Raw genomic sequence first — 14,072 nt, forward strand, 5'->3', positions numbered from 1 at the left:
TGCCTGCCCCATCACAGGTAACTAAAATACAGCAGCTCCTCTTGCCATTCATTTAATATTATATCAACGACTGGTGCTTTGTTTCATCATGTGTTAATCAGCTGAGGCTTAAAATATAGAGGGAAAAAAAAAATCTCAAAGCACAGAGGGCCACTCTGACCCTCAGTCAGTACTTACGTCGGCAGACCTTACAGCACTGGCCAGCAATGTGCACGGGGAGGGTGTCTGGAGAGCAATTGAGAGGGGGGCAGAACATCTTCTGGCATTCCACAGTACCACTCTGAGGAGGGAAGGACAGGGGAAGGAATCTCAGTAGTGCTGCTTGAAAGTTCCCTCTGTGGAAAAAGCTCACAGCTCATCCTAGGAACCTCATCAGGGAAACAGAAGCTGTGTGAGGAATTCCCGGTCCGCTCCAGAACCACAAATAAAACATCTTCTCCAGCCTGAATACACCCGTGCCACCTCAATTACTTTTCTGATATACATCACTGGCTTCGTTCCACCTGCCCGTGTGGGCTAAGCAGATTAGGCCGAAAACAAAAGGCCAATTTTTTTTTTCGGGAACATAAATAACACTTTGGCGGACCCTCACAATCATTGTTGAGGTGCTAACAATCTGTTGTGTATTTCCTCAGACAAACAATGGCATTCTTCAGATATGTATCAAATAATTTCAGCTGGACAGGGTTTACATATTAATTTGAGAGGAGGGCCTTCATAACTCTCTGAAACAGATGTAGGTGCATACCAATGAGGGGCAGCCTGAAAGTCAAGCGGTCTTGCCATTCTCAGAAACAGATGATGGACACCTTGTGAAATACAATAAAAACACGTAGAAACTAATTAAATCCCCTTTTAAAATTTATTCTAATGGAGAAAAGTTGTGACTGAAGACAACAATTAGGTTGTTTGAAAAACCAAAGGAGTTCGCCTGACCTGTGGTGGCGCAGTGGATAAAGCATCGACCTGGAAATGCTGAGGTCGCTGGTTCGAAACGCTGGGCTTGCCTGGTCAAGGCACATATGGGAGTTCATGCTTCCAGCTCCTCCCCCCTTCTTTCTGTCTCTCTCTCTCTCCCTCTCTCTTTCCTCTCTAAAAATGAATAAATAAATAAAAAAAAAAAAAAAGGAGTTCTTTCTCTCTCTGCCATTCTAACATCCAAACTGCAAACAGGAAGCTTTCTATAATAATATTAGATCATAATTCAGTATGTTGTCCAGGGAAAGTAGGTGTTAATTTCCAAGTACTTTCATATGAAATGACACTTTTCCAGTTTCCCTTCAAAACTGCGCAGCTTACTAAATGGGTACTTAGTAAAAAGGTAATACTTCTTAGAGTAAGTATTATATATTGAAGAACCAGATTACATGATCATTAGTGAGACTGCCCCGTTGACATTTTTATTCTATTTTTTTACAAAGAGTCTTACAATGCACGTGCAGTTCTTGCAGTGATCACCATCAACCCAGGAGTCTTGGTCTCTATAAAGCAGTCCGCTCACTTGACAGGTCTTCTCGCAATGACAGTTTTCCAATTGATTAAGTCTCGTCTCTGCATAATTTAGCTGCAAACAAGAGTTAGTAGGTGTAATTCCTGTAATTCAATCGCATGGTCCTAACAAAGCTAATAGCAACAAGAAGAAAAAATAATCCCAGTAGGAGGATAAAAAAGATGCTCAGAGCAGCTCCCTGATTCTTTGTCAGATCTGTTTTTTGTTTTGAAATTTTTTTTCTTTTACATGAGGTGGCATCATTCTAAATTAAAGACATATTGGCTCCCATGGTCTAATGAGCACCAAATGAGACATTAAACTGTTCTCTCCGAGAACTCCTGGTTGCTCAGAAACGTATGTGCTCTCAGCTCAAAGCCCACACGGAAGCACTCGTAATAAATGTGTTCTCAAGGACTCATTACAATGTTTACAGGATATCTAATGAGGAGCTCCAGTGCACTTTCATTCGTCTCCCACCATCCTCTCTGTCTTCTTCACAGACTATACAGAGCATCATGATTTAGGAGCTGGGAAATCATTACTTCCTCACTGAGGAATAATTCTGCAGAGCTGGGGCTAGAAAGAGGGAAAGTCATACAAGGCTCTACTTTCTCTCCAGCTCACAATCCTCCAAACAGAACATCCCAAGAATCCATACTGGTGTTCAGATGAAGGTCAGAAGAGGCGACCAATCCCAGAGATGAGATCAAGATTTGGTAAAAGAACTTTTTTCGTTTTTCTAATCACCCAACTGTTACCATGAATCACAGAATCTTAGACTCTGATTTGAAAAGAGTTATTCAGCTTGAATGTGCTCACAAGTGATGCTATCACTGGTCATCTAGTCTTCATTTGTACATCTACATCAGTGGGACATTTATTATCTTCCAAGGAAAGACTCTGTGGTTGTTAGCTCTGGATGTCTTACACGTCTTTCTTAGCTTGAGCCCTCAAGTCTCTCCCTTTTTCCTATTACATCCAGTTTTACATTGTAGCCATCCTGAGCAAATCTGGGTCTCTCCAAATGTTTGAGGCTATCCTGTCCTCATCTGCTTCTGACCAAAGTCAGCCCTATCAGGTTCCCTACATAGCCCCTTCTGAAGTGGTCCCTATGCTCTCTCCTGATCACCTCCCATGCAGCCTACTCCAGTTTACCTTCAAAAACACGATGCCAAGAAACTGAATTCTGGTGTGATCTCTATTGCCGCATCCATGTTAAAGAGTACCTCAAGCCAGTACCAGTATTTCCCTTCTTCCCCTTGCCTTGAGTGAAAAAGCAAACATAACTTCCTAAAAATTCAACAGATAGGCTTTTTTCCTTTTTTCAATCATACTGTACCTCCGCATCTTGCATATCTTTCCATACACAGGAGACCAAGTCAATGTTTGATCCAATTAAAACTATTTCAAGCCAATATTTTAGATATAGTCATTGAACCTGGGTAATGAGGGCTCCCACCATCATTGTCCATCAACTATGGTCCCATTCCACACACACGCCTCTCAAGAACTATAACAGAGCTACTCTTTGGAAATGGACTCCATATGTAATTCCAACCTTGCATCTGTCACTTACTTCATCCTCTTCCTTCAAGCTTTTGGAATATCTCAAGAAAACTTGTTTCTGGTCTGCCTTTTGTGGGTGATGCCAGTGGGCAGGGGAAAGAACAAACAGGGTCCTAGATGAACCACATGCACCATAATCAGTCCTGAAGAGAGTGAGAATTGACTATGACTGAAATATTAGCTTCCTATCTATGACTATTCTAATAGGCAGGTTATATTCCAAAAACTCAGGTTACATTTAAATCTCCAGCCTAAATCATAGAGTCTCTAGAATGTGTGGTAGTTAAGTTCTTTGGGAATTCTTTTAGAAAACAAAGGAAAGTACACTTCCAAGAGTTTGGTGAGGTCAAGTGACCAAAACCATGTATAGGTAAGAGATAAAAAGGAAGTGACAACATTGCACATTTACTTCATTCTACAGCCCCATTCTAAAAAAGGCAGTGATTGACAGCTAGCCAGGACTGAACAAGAAAGAGATGAACTAAAGCTGCATCCCTCCTAGAACTGGCTCAGAACAGGGTATCTGTGGGAGGAAATATGTCTGTCTCGCTCAGAAAATCTGGACCAACTCTAGTATCTGTTTCACTCCAAGAAGGAAACTTCTTAAAGACTAAATGACCCAAAAGGCAATTCTGTGTATGTCCAAGTTTCAGAAAATCCAGGAGTTTGCCTAAGGGTAGTACTAGCAATTCTCACAATATCCAACAAGACTGAGCAATGCTCAACGATAAAACAATTCCAAGGAAAGTGTTGTTTTTAATATAATAAAAGCTATTCTCAGGACTAACTTTGTTTACTATCTGAACTTTGTTTTTATGTTTTTAATATATTGAGCCTTTTCTGATAACATTGAAAAGCCCTCATTTCTGTCACTTAAGAGTGTATCAAACAGACACAAAGGCAAAGAGATATTAAAGCAAAAAAGCTCATTTTTCAAAGGCACTTAATATGTAATCTCGCCTTCTTTTTTCTCCCTGCTACATCCTGGTGCAACAATAAAGGAGAAAAACAACTCTGAATCAAGAAATGAATTACATTTTCTGTCACCGATATTAGCATGCTGAATTTACACAAATTCATTTTCAAAAGCTGTTGCTACACTACCTGCCACTTTCTCCCAGAATGCCTGCAGATCCAAAATAGACACGGTATCAAATCTGCAACTTTATTCTGTTCTACCTTTGTTCATGCATTACAAACCTACAGCTCTATTCTATTTTACCTTCTTTTCTTGTGTTTATGTAAGCAACCGTGGACCAAATCATTGATTCTTAACTTGACACATTCAAAGATAGACAGCAGAAACCTTTTCTGCAGTAAGAGGTCAATGAATGGACCTGAGTACATTAGTCATGTGGTAGATTGCTTTTTCTTCTTCCTTAGAAATACTACTTATTTGGCATTTGCTTGATGGAAAGGAAAAAGAACTCCTCTATCGTGTTAAACCTTTAAGCTTAATTGAAAAATCACTATTGAATTCCTTGAAACAATGAAAGTCTCGAAATTAAATATGTTACAAGCTGAAATGCCACTCCAAATGCTGCTTGATTTGCATAAATAGATTTGTCAAAGATTTAAAGAGAAGTAATCAAGACATTCCCAGTCTCCAGCATCTCTTCTTCCTGAGCTTGAAGAGCAGGGCAGAGCCTGACGCTCCCACAATGCACCTGGTCCCGAAGGTGGTGCTTCCCACAATGTCCAGACTACCTGGGAAAACTTCCAGGGTGAGCCAGGGGATTGGTGGTCTCTATGGATCCCTCAATGGAAATGGCAGGGGACAGCTTCCCTGTACCTTGTCTGCTTTAGAAAACATATGGTTTTGCCAGAGTGCCAGGATTCTTCAAGAGGGTTCTTGCATACCCTGACTGCTGTCATCTGAAGGTGCATGCAAGCTGTCCCCAAGACCCACCCTGTATCAAACAAGGGCACGGTCATTCTCCAGCACCCCCCAGCACCCCCCACACCTGGAAGGACAAAAGGAACAGCATGTCCTTCTAGGCAGACCCGACCCTTGGGCTTATCTGGTGTCTGCATCTGTTTGCTTTGCTGTGACTCTGGTCACCATCTCCTGTCCAGCTTGTGCACTGAGTTTGCCCTCTGCTAGGATTCCAGGGTTTCTCATCTAACTCAAGTGTGAGGGCTTTCTGCTGCTTTCCAAGACCTCCTGGCACCTGGATCCAGACCAGGCCTCTGACATCAACTCACTGCCTCTGCCAGGCTGTGTGATGACAAGCCATTGGGAAAGGTATTTCCTTAAAGACCACCTTTCCCTCATAGTTGTCTATTTCTTCCCTAGATGTAACGATATAATTAACAACAGTTATTGAATGTCCCTTGTGTGCCATGCACCGAACCAGACTTCCAAATCTCACTTGCCTATCTCATGGGATCTTTTCAAAACCAAGAATAATTTTTACAATTCCTACAAGAGGAAATGGCAGCTGCGACAGCCCAGTGAGCCCTTGAGCTCCCACCTGGATGGCTGCACAGGGTGCAGGGAAGAGGAGCTAGAGAACCGGGTCTGCTCAGTACAGGTGTTTTATAGGAAACTCCTACACGAAGGTCAGGCTCCAAGGGGCTGTAATCTCAGTTTAAGGTGGGACAGAAAGGAAACCAGGCTTGCACGAGGCACAGAAGAGAGACCTTGGGGTTCAGACTTTGGCGCACGGACTAGAGGGGCTGCGCTCCCTGAGAACCGCCCTGCCTACCCTGTGCTTGCAGTTTGATTCTGAGCAGTCTCTCTGACCTGAAAACCCTTAAGGAGATGATATGACAGAAGGTGGCCCCAAGTGATCATGGCAGGACTCATATCCGGACACAGAAAAATTCATGTATTTCAAAGGCAAACAAGGGGCAGCAATGAAAAACAAAAAAAGAGTTTTGGCCCTAACCTTCCCCCTTTAAAAGCTGCTAGAAGCTCTAGTCTCACTTTCCACCCCTGCAGATACCATCTGAGCAGGCACTGCTCTGTTCCTCTCTCTCTATTGCTCCTTCCTCCTCTCACTAATGCTCCATCCTCTGTTGCAGCATCCCCCCACCTCTCTCCATCAGTCTTGCTCACCTTATACCCCTTTCCTCTCTTTCTAATCATCTCTTCCCCAACTAGACACTTTCACGGGCATGAGTCAACATTCAAATGTGGGTGTGGTCACAGCTCTGCCATCCACTGTCCTGGGGAAAGTTATATATAAAAACAAACAAACAAACAAAACGTTTCTTAACCTTCTTATAACTCAGTAGCCTCAGCTGAAAAGGAGGCTAAATACATCAGGCCTAGCTCACAAGATGGTTGCGAGGGTTAAAGTGACAGCAAATAAAACAAGTTGAGCCCTGGCCGGTTGGCTCAGTGGTAGAGCATCGGCCTGGCGTGCAGAAGTCCCGGGTTCAATTCCCAACCAGGGCACACAGGAGAAGCGCCCATCTGCTTCTCCACCCCTCCCCCTCTCCTTCCTCTCTGTCTCTCTCTTCCCTTCCCGCAGCTGAGGCTCCATTGGAGCAAAAGATGGCCCGGGCGCTGGGGATGGCTCCTTGGCCTCTGCCCCAGGCGCTAGAGTGGCTCTGGTTGCGGCAGAGCAACGCCCCAGAGGGGCAGAGCATCGCCCCCTGGTGGGCAGAGCGTCGCCCCCTGGTGGGCGTGCCGGGTGGATCCTGGTCGGGCACATGTGGGAGTCTGTCTGACTGTCTCTCCCCGTTTCTAGCTTCAGAAAAAATACAAAAAAAAAAACCCAAAAAAAACAAGTTGAAGCACTGTAAATAACACATAGTAAATGCTCAATAAATGCTACTGAGTATGAGTCTCTTTCCAGCTTCCTCGAGATGAGGGGTTGACAAGCTAAGGCCCATGGAACCAAACCTGGCACACAACTTATTTTTATATAGCCTGTGTGTTCAGAATAATTTTTACATTTTTCAATGGTTATATTTTCAATGATTACATTTAAATAAAATAAATATATATTATACATAATATTCTCAATTTTGCCTCTTGGCCTGAAAAGCCTAACATTCACTAGCTGGCCCTTTACAGACAATGTTTGCCAACCCCTTGTCTAGATTAGCATAGACTCCAAATTATGCAGTAAAAATGGCAGTGCTCAAGTCTTCTAATAATTCTATTCAGGGTTTGGAAGAAACAGACTCATAAATCTCCCAAAGTGCGAGAGAAGGGTTTGAGAAGGTGGATTAAATTATTTTCTGCTTGCCATTGCCCACAATTAAACACCTTCTGTCCCACACATGCTCATTTCACATAATAATGTTTTGAGGACAGAGCACAATGTGCCTCCTGGGTAATGTTTGACTAAAAAGAAAAGAAAGCCAGGCCCTGCAACAGAAAGGACTGGGAATGTAAAAAGCAGTCTCAGAGCCAGGGAGGAGACAATCACAATTGCCAGAGATGGGCGACACATTTCTTGGTCCAAAACTTTGGTAGCAAGCTAAACTATAATTAACAGTATGGAGATCAAGCTGCTCCACACAATATGAAATAAAAGCCTCTACGTGCCACAGGCTGGGAAGGCAAATAATGGCCTTCACTCCACATTTCCACCGTGCAGGACTCTGCAGTGAATGCAGACGCCTTGGGCTCTCGAGTCTCAGGCCGTGTCTCTCTCAGAATAGTGCTCTGTCTCTCCTTTCCAGACAAAAGGAGATGTGGCCAAAACCCTAGTTTGAAACAGACATGTCCTCAGCAGCACAATCTATGGGTCCTAAATCCAGCCCTACCTCTGAAATACCTACCCACCAGTTCTCTTTCAGGGGTCAAGGCGTACAGCAGGTTGCTGTCCTAGCCACCGGTGAAATGAACTAAATGTAGCATTTTCACTGTTATTAAAATTCTTCCTTCCACAGAGTGTAACATTTCTTATGCCCAACCTAATTCTTTCTTCACCCTGGGCCAGAATTTGTGTCCATAGTTGATCGGTATCATAATAACAGCATCAGCCACATTTTACATGGATTCAGTGCCTTTCACCACAAAGCTCGGGGCTTCTCATTAGGAATTTAAACATGATGAATGTAAATTACACAGTGGGGACTGTTTACATGTTTGGCTCTGCCACTCAACAGAAATATCTCTGGGGTAGAAAACGTGTCTTGCTCATTGGTGCTTCCTCTGTACCTGACACAGCCCTTAACAACTAGCAGGTCCTCCAAAGACTCTTGTTAAGTGGATGATGGAGAGGAGAAAAAAGATGCAGAATTATAAAGCCAAAGATGCTGAAAGGCAAACTTTGCCTCTTTCACTATTTAATTCAGGACCAGTCCTGAAATGAATCATATATTAGAAATGTGATAAAATGCCTTGCTGTGACAGTAATCTTTTCCTAATAATAGCTATTTTGCCCCTTCTGATTACCAGCAATTATTCTTTCTTCCGAAATGCACTCGCTTATGAGCAGCGGTGGCTCTGACCATCTATCATCTCAGTGTTACTAGTTTAATAGCCAATGGGCAAATTCTTTTCCACTCCCAGGGAATCAACCATGACACATATTGCCTCTCCCAAACATTTTTCAAGTAAACATTTTGATACAGCCTAATAGTAACAAAGACAGAAATAGTTATGTTTACGGTAGGTAGTACACTATTTCAAGTAAGGATACATCGTTTTCATAGCAACATATTGCAGATGCCAAGGCTAAAATGTTTCCATGATTGCCTATCACTCTAAATTGCAGGTAGCATGGAGAAAGAAATGAAACATCCCAAATGAAATTTAGATACCTACTTTTGCAGTCATCTTGGCCAAAAGCTCTTGTAAATCCATTATTCCTTGCACCAGGCTTAAGAAATCACTACAAGTTGGGCAAGCTCAATAAAGAAAAGATAAAGCATATGTTGACACAGTACTTATATAAAAAAACAAAACTTTAAAACAGTACTTGTTTGGCTACATAGAAGGGTTTTTGCTTTTCTGTTTAAGTATTACTTTGAAACTGGCATAAAATCACAAAGGAGTTCAGGTGTAGATCCTTCCCTTTCATGACTAGACAAAAAGAAAGAACAGGGCAGAAAAGGGCTGTTTGGTGAAAAGAAAGACAGTATAACATTTTTAAGTTTAAAATTAAGCCCTTATTTTTATTCACAAATAACTGGAACATATAAATTATCAGAGAAGAAGAAAAAGAAAACTGAAATCCAGGTCAAGAAGTTTAAAGAATAGTTTTTAAATGAAGTATCACATAGGAAATATAGTAAAAAATACTGTAATAACCATGTACAGTATCAGGTGGGTACTGGAAATATCAGGGAGAAGATTTTGTAAAGTATATGATTGTCTAACTACTGTGCTATACACCTCAAACTAGTACCAATTTTTTTTTAAATTTTAAGTCTTTATTCATTTTAGAGAGAGAAAGGGGGGAGGAGCAGGAAGCATCAATTCCCGTATGTGCCTTGATCAGGCAAGCCCAAGGTTTCAAACCAGTGACCTCAGTGTTCCAGGCCAACGTTTAATCCATTGTGCCACCCCAGTTCAGGCTTAATGTTTACTTATTGATTTTAGCAAGAGAGAAAGAGAGAGAGAGAGAGAGAGAGAGAGAGAGAGAGACATCGGCCTGTTTCTTGTATGTGCCCTGACTGGGGTTCAAACTGGAAATCTCTACTCTTCGGGACAATGCTTGAACCAGCTGAGCTATCCAGCCAGGGCTAATACAAAATAGTAAATGGAAACTATAATAAAAAAAAAAAATTAATAAAAAATGCAAAAAGTAGCAGTAAGATTGGAAACTAACTCTCAAAAATTAGAGTAAAGAAATAACAATCCAGCCTGACCAGTGGTGGCCCAGGGTATAGAGCGTCAACCAGGGATGCTGAGATTGCAGGTTCAAAACCCCAAGGTTGTCAGCTTGAGTGCAGGCTCAGCCAGCTTGAGCGCGGGGTCGCCAGCTTGAGAGTGGGATCATTGACATGATCCGATGGTCACTAGCTTGAGCTCAAAGGTTGCTGGTTTAAGCAAGGGGTCACTGGTTCAGCTAGAGTCCCCAGGATCAAGGCTCGTATGAGAAGCAATCAATGAACAACTAAAGTGCTGCAATTACAACTTGATGCTTCTCATCTCTCTCACTTCCTGTCTCGTTCTCTCTCTCTATAAGAAAAAATAAATAAATAATTCAAAGAAGAAATAGGTTTTTTAAGTATTTATAATTATATTAAACATATCTTTCCATACCAATCTACAGAACCCAGACTGCTAATGTAACTTTTCTTACCTTCAAATTTCAATTCTATAAATAATACATAAGCTTTTTGAAATTCAAAGACACAGAAGTATATAGTATAGATAAGTTCTATTTCACTAACCTTACCACCTCATCAATCAACATTGTAAATAGTGTGTGGGTGTCCTTCCTGACCTGTTTCTTTTAATATTATCAACAAGTTACATAAGATTAAAAATTCACAACTGCTTTAAGTTGCTACTTACTGCGATTCAGGTTCGGACACTGTGTTAAGTATGCATTGGGCATAAAGATGATTTTCCCATCTTGGATGATCCCCTTGGAAACAGAAGACAAAGGCAGGTATCAGGATTACATGTACCAGTTCTCATGTTCTCTGCAGGGCTCATTATTTTCAAACAAGGGTGAGATCCTCATTCAAAAAGTGAGTTGGCTTTAGTCTACACTGAACTACCCCAAGCCATCCTCTTCTAGAAATGTTGAAATGTACATTCAGCTTGAGAAAGTGACAATGAGTAACCACTGGTTGAGGCAAAAGACATCATAACACTAAGGATCCATCAGTAAATATGCTTTAACTATGGACTAAAAAGTCACCGATATAATAAAAATTCTCCTCAATGCCCTTGTTATCCTGGATCATTAAATATTCCTGAGTTACAGAATGTTTTAAAGTGGGAGCAAAAAGATAACACAACAATATTAAACTAAAATGTTTCTACTGATTCTTTCAGTCGAGGAAATAAAATTAGATATGGGGTGGGGAAAATTTTTTAACCACCTTTGTTCTCAGCTAATTAAGTAACGAGTTTGAGCTGCTAAATCGTAAGAACTGCTCAACATCTCACTGAGTGGAAGGTGGTCCCTTAATTCTCTGGGAGGACAGCCCTAATTTAAGAAAGTCACTGGGGAGGCCTTTGCACAGTAAAAATAATGACTTGGCTTTGGAATTTTCAAGTTGAATTTCAAGATTCTGTTTCCAGATTTGTTCTCTTTTTAATGATTTGATGGAAGAGATATTAGATATTACAGAACAGATGGAAAATGTGGCAGCTGGTTCAGAATATTGAGAGACTATTGAGCTTAATCTATAAATAAAATATAGGCTTAAGATAGTGTGCAAGTCTTCAGAGGAAGTAACATTTAACATTTATCTGTTTATCTTCTAAACAACAGATGATAATCAGTAAATGCTGTTTTTGCTTATTATTTCCAGATAACATATTAATTGGAAATATTAATAGAAGTAACAAGACCACAGGACCTCTTCCTCAGAGGTAGATACATTTATTAACCTCTTTCTTGTCAAGAATGATGCAGTGTTAATGAAAAGAAGAGCCAGCCTCGCCATGGGGAAGAAGTTCCTGCCACTGCTGCTCAGCGTGAATTCATAATCTCTCACAGGAGAATTCCAGGGAGCAATTAATATAGTGTAATCTAAGCGCATCAGCTTCCTCCTGGTGTGAAGTTGCTCAGTTTTTCTAAATGAATTAACCCCTTTAAGAGGACATGGTATCTTTCAAGCACATTTGAGATTTGCATCTTTGTTTGTTTGTAGTGAGAGACAGACAGACAGGAACGGAGAGGGATGAGAAGTATCAACTCATAGTTATGGCACCTTAGTTGCTCATTGATTGCTTCCTCATATGTGCTTTGACTGTGGGGCTCCAGCTGAACTAGTGACCCCTTGCTCAAGTCTGTAACCTTGGGCTCAAGCCAGTGACCTTGGGCTTTAAGCCAGCAACCTATGGGCTCAAGGCAGTGACCACAGGGTCATGTCTATGATCTCATGCTCAAGCCGGCAACCTCACATTCAAGCCAGTGAGCCCGCGCTCAAACCAGCGACCTCGGAGTTTCAAACCTGGGCCCTCGGCATCCCAGGCCAATGCTCTCCCCACTGCACCACTTCTGGTCAGGCACATTTGAGAATTTTGAAGAAAGCATGGGATTGGGAAGTCAGGGGACCTGGGTTCTAGATCCATTTCTGGCTTACTGGGTGAACTCAGACAATAAGAACCACCTTCTCTGTGCTTCAGTTGCTTCATAGGGAAGAAGTACTACGTGCAAAGGCTAAAGATCTCTCTATCACCCAAGGGCTGGGTCCATGAAACGGAGTTCAAGCTGAAATTGTCAGTTTAGATATCTGCATTTTCTACCTTTCTAGGTAAAAGAAAAAAAATGAATCAAAGACAGAGAAAGCTGCAGACTTCCATCAAAGAACAGACCATTGGAGAGAACTAGATATCACCGTAGAAAACATCTGTATTATCAAGTTAAATATGGATGAATTTAGAGCAATCAACTTTGTGGGTTTTTCTAGGATTTATGGGTTTCTGTGCTAAACTCAGAGAGTCCCAGGCAAACCAGGATGTGTGGTCACCCGAGGTGATGAGGAAGTAGTGAAAGCACACAGACCAGGAAAGGTACCTCTACTGCCTGTTCGTAGGAAGACCTTAAATCATTCTTATTTTTATGAGCCATGGAAAGAGCATTCAGAAACCTGGACCACATCTGTCATAGCATTAATTACCTTTCCAGAAACAAATGGAAAATCCATTTGAAAAGGATATCCCATTCACTTGTCATGTAGCAACATAATATGGTACACGGCACTTTTGATGAGTGACTACTAATTTTTTTGCATTATAAATTACAAATTGCCTCTCTCACATCTTTCCTCTACCTGCCTCCCTCCTCACTTCTCTCTTTTCCCACTATTCATCTCTGGCACGTACTTGTATTACATAGATCATTAGGTAAAGGTCAATGACGTTGACTTGAACAAAAACAGGAATAAGGGTTGACAGCTTCTCAGTGCCCATTAACGCAGAAACTCAAAGCATTGGGGGTATTTCCCTAACGACAAGCCATGAAGGTCAGCCCACAAAATGGCATGAAAATGCATTCTTGCCAAATGAATCAAGATGGAGTGTTCATTTATGTGAATGGATGAAATTCCACGCTGAATTAAAAGAAGGGTGGCAATATACTTACTGTACAAATACCAGTGTAACCCAGAGGGGTGTGTGTGTGTGTGTGTGTGTGTGTGTGTGTGTGTGTGTGTGTGTGTGTAAGTACATGCATGTGTATATATCCTAATACCTTCCCCCGGACAAGAATGAGAAGGTGTTGCAGTGAGTTGCCATTTGGTCTATGTAGTGCATGGACAGCTGTCAAAAAAGAAGCATTTGTTGAGCATGTAGTTTTCTTTATAAAAACTTTTTAAAAAGTTTTATACTGTATAAAATGACAAAATACCATATTCCTCTATGTATAAGATGCACCTTTTAAAAAAAATTGGGGTCTAAAAACCGGGTGCATTTTATTTTATTTTATTTTTTTTTATTTTTATTTATTTATTTATTGTATTTTTCTGAAGCTGGAAACGGGGATAGACAGACAGACTCCCGCATGCGCCCGAGCGGGATCCACCCGGCACGCCCACCAGGGGGCGACGCTCTTCCCCTCCGGGGCGTTGCTCTGTCACAACCAGAGCCACTCTAGCGCCTGGGGCAGAGGCCAAAGAGCCATCCCCAGCGCCCGGGCCATCTTTGCTCCAATGGAGCCTCGCTGTGGGAGGGGAAGAGAGAGACAGAGAGGAAGGAGAGGGGGAGGGGTGGAGAAGCAGATGGGCGCTTCTCCTGTGTGCCCTGGCCGGGAATCGAACCCGGGAATTCTGCAAGCCAGGCCGACGCTCTATCACTGAGCCAACCGGCCAGGGCCCAGGTGCATTTTATGCAGTGGTTGTGGCATTTCAAATGCCATCGATGGAACTGAGGACGAGGCAATATATGAGGACACTGATTTGTCATCAGACACAGATGCGGACA

The 14,072-nt window shown here is 41.9% G+C and overlaps 1 protein-coding gene across 2 annotated transcripts in view; it reads right to left on the reverse strand.

The window, feature by feature from the left end:
- Positions 1–14,072, reverse strand: part of NELL1 (neural EGFL like 1) — an 845,221-nt gene that overhangs the window by 661,959 nt on the left and 169,190 nt on the right. For both annotated transcript variants that reach the window (XM_066364424.1, XM_066364414.1), the window contains exons 6-9: positions 10,488–10,560; positions 8,790–8,872; positions 1,430–1,564; positions 178–280 (exon numbers count right to left, since the gene is read on the reverse strand). In XM_066364424.1, the coding sequence (XP_066220521.1) occupies positions 178–280; positions 1,430–1,564; positions 8,790–8,872; positions 10,488–10,560 (394 nt within the window). The remainder of the gene's footprint in view (positions 1–177; positions 281–1,429; positions 1,565–8,789; positions 8,873–10,487; positions 10,561–14,072) is intronic.

The sequence above is a fragment of the Saccopteryx leptura genome, chromosome 1, assembly GCF_036850995.1.
Source record: "Saccopteryx leptura isolate mSacLep1 chromosome 1, mSacLep1_pri_phased_curated, whole genome shotgun sequence".
Lineage (NCBI taxonomy): Eukaryota > Metazoa > Chordata > Mammalia > Chiroptera > Emballonuridae > Saccopteryx > Saccopteryx leptura.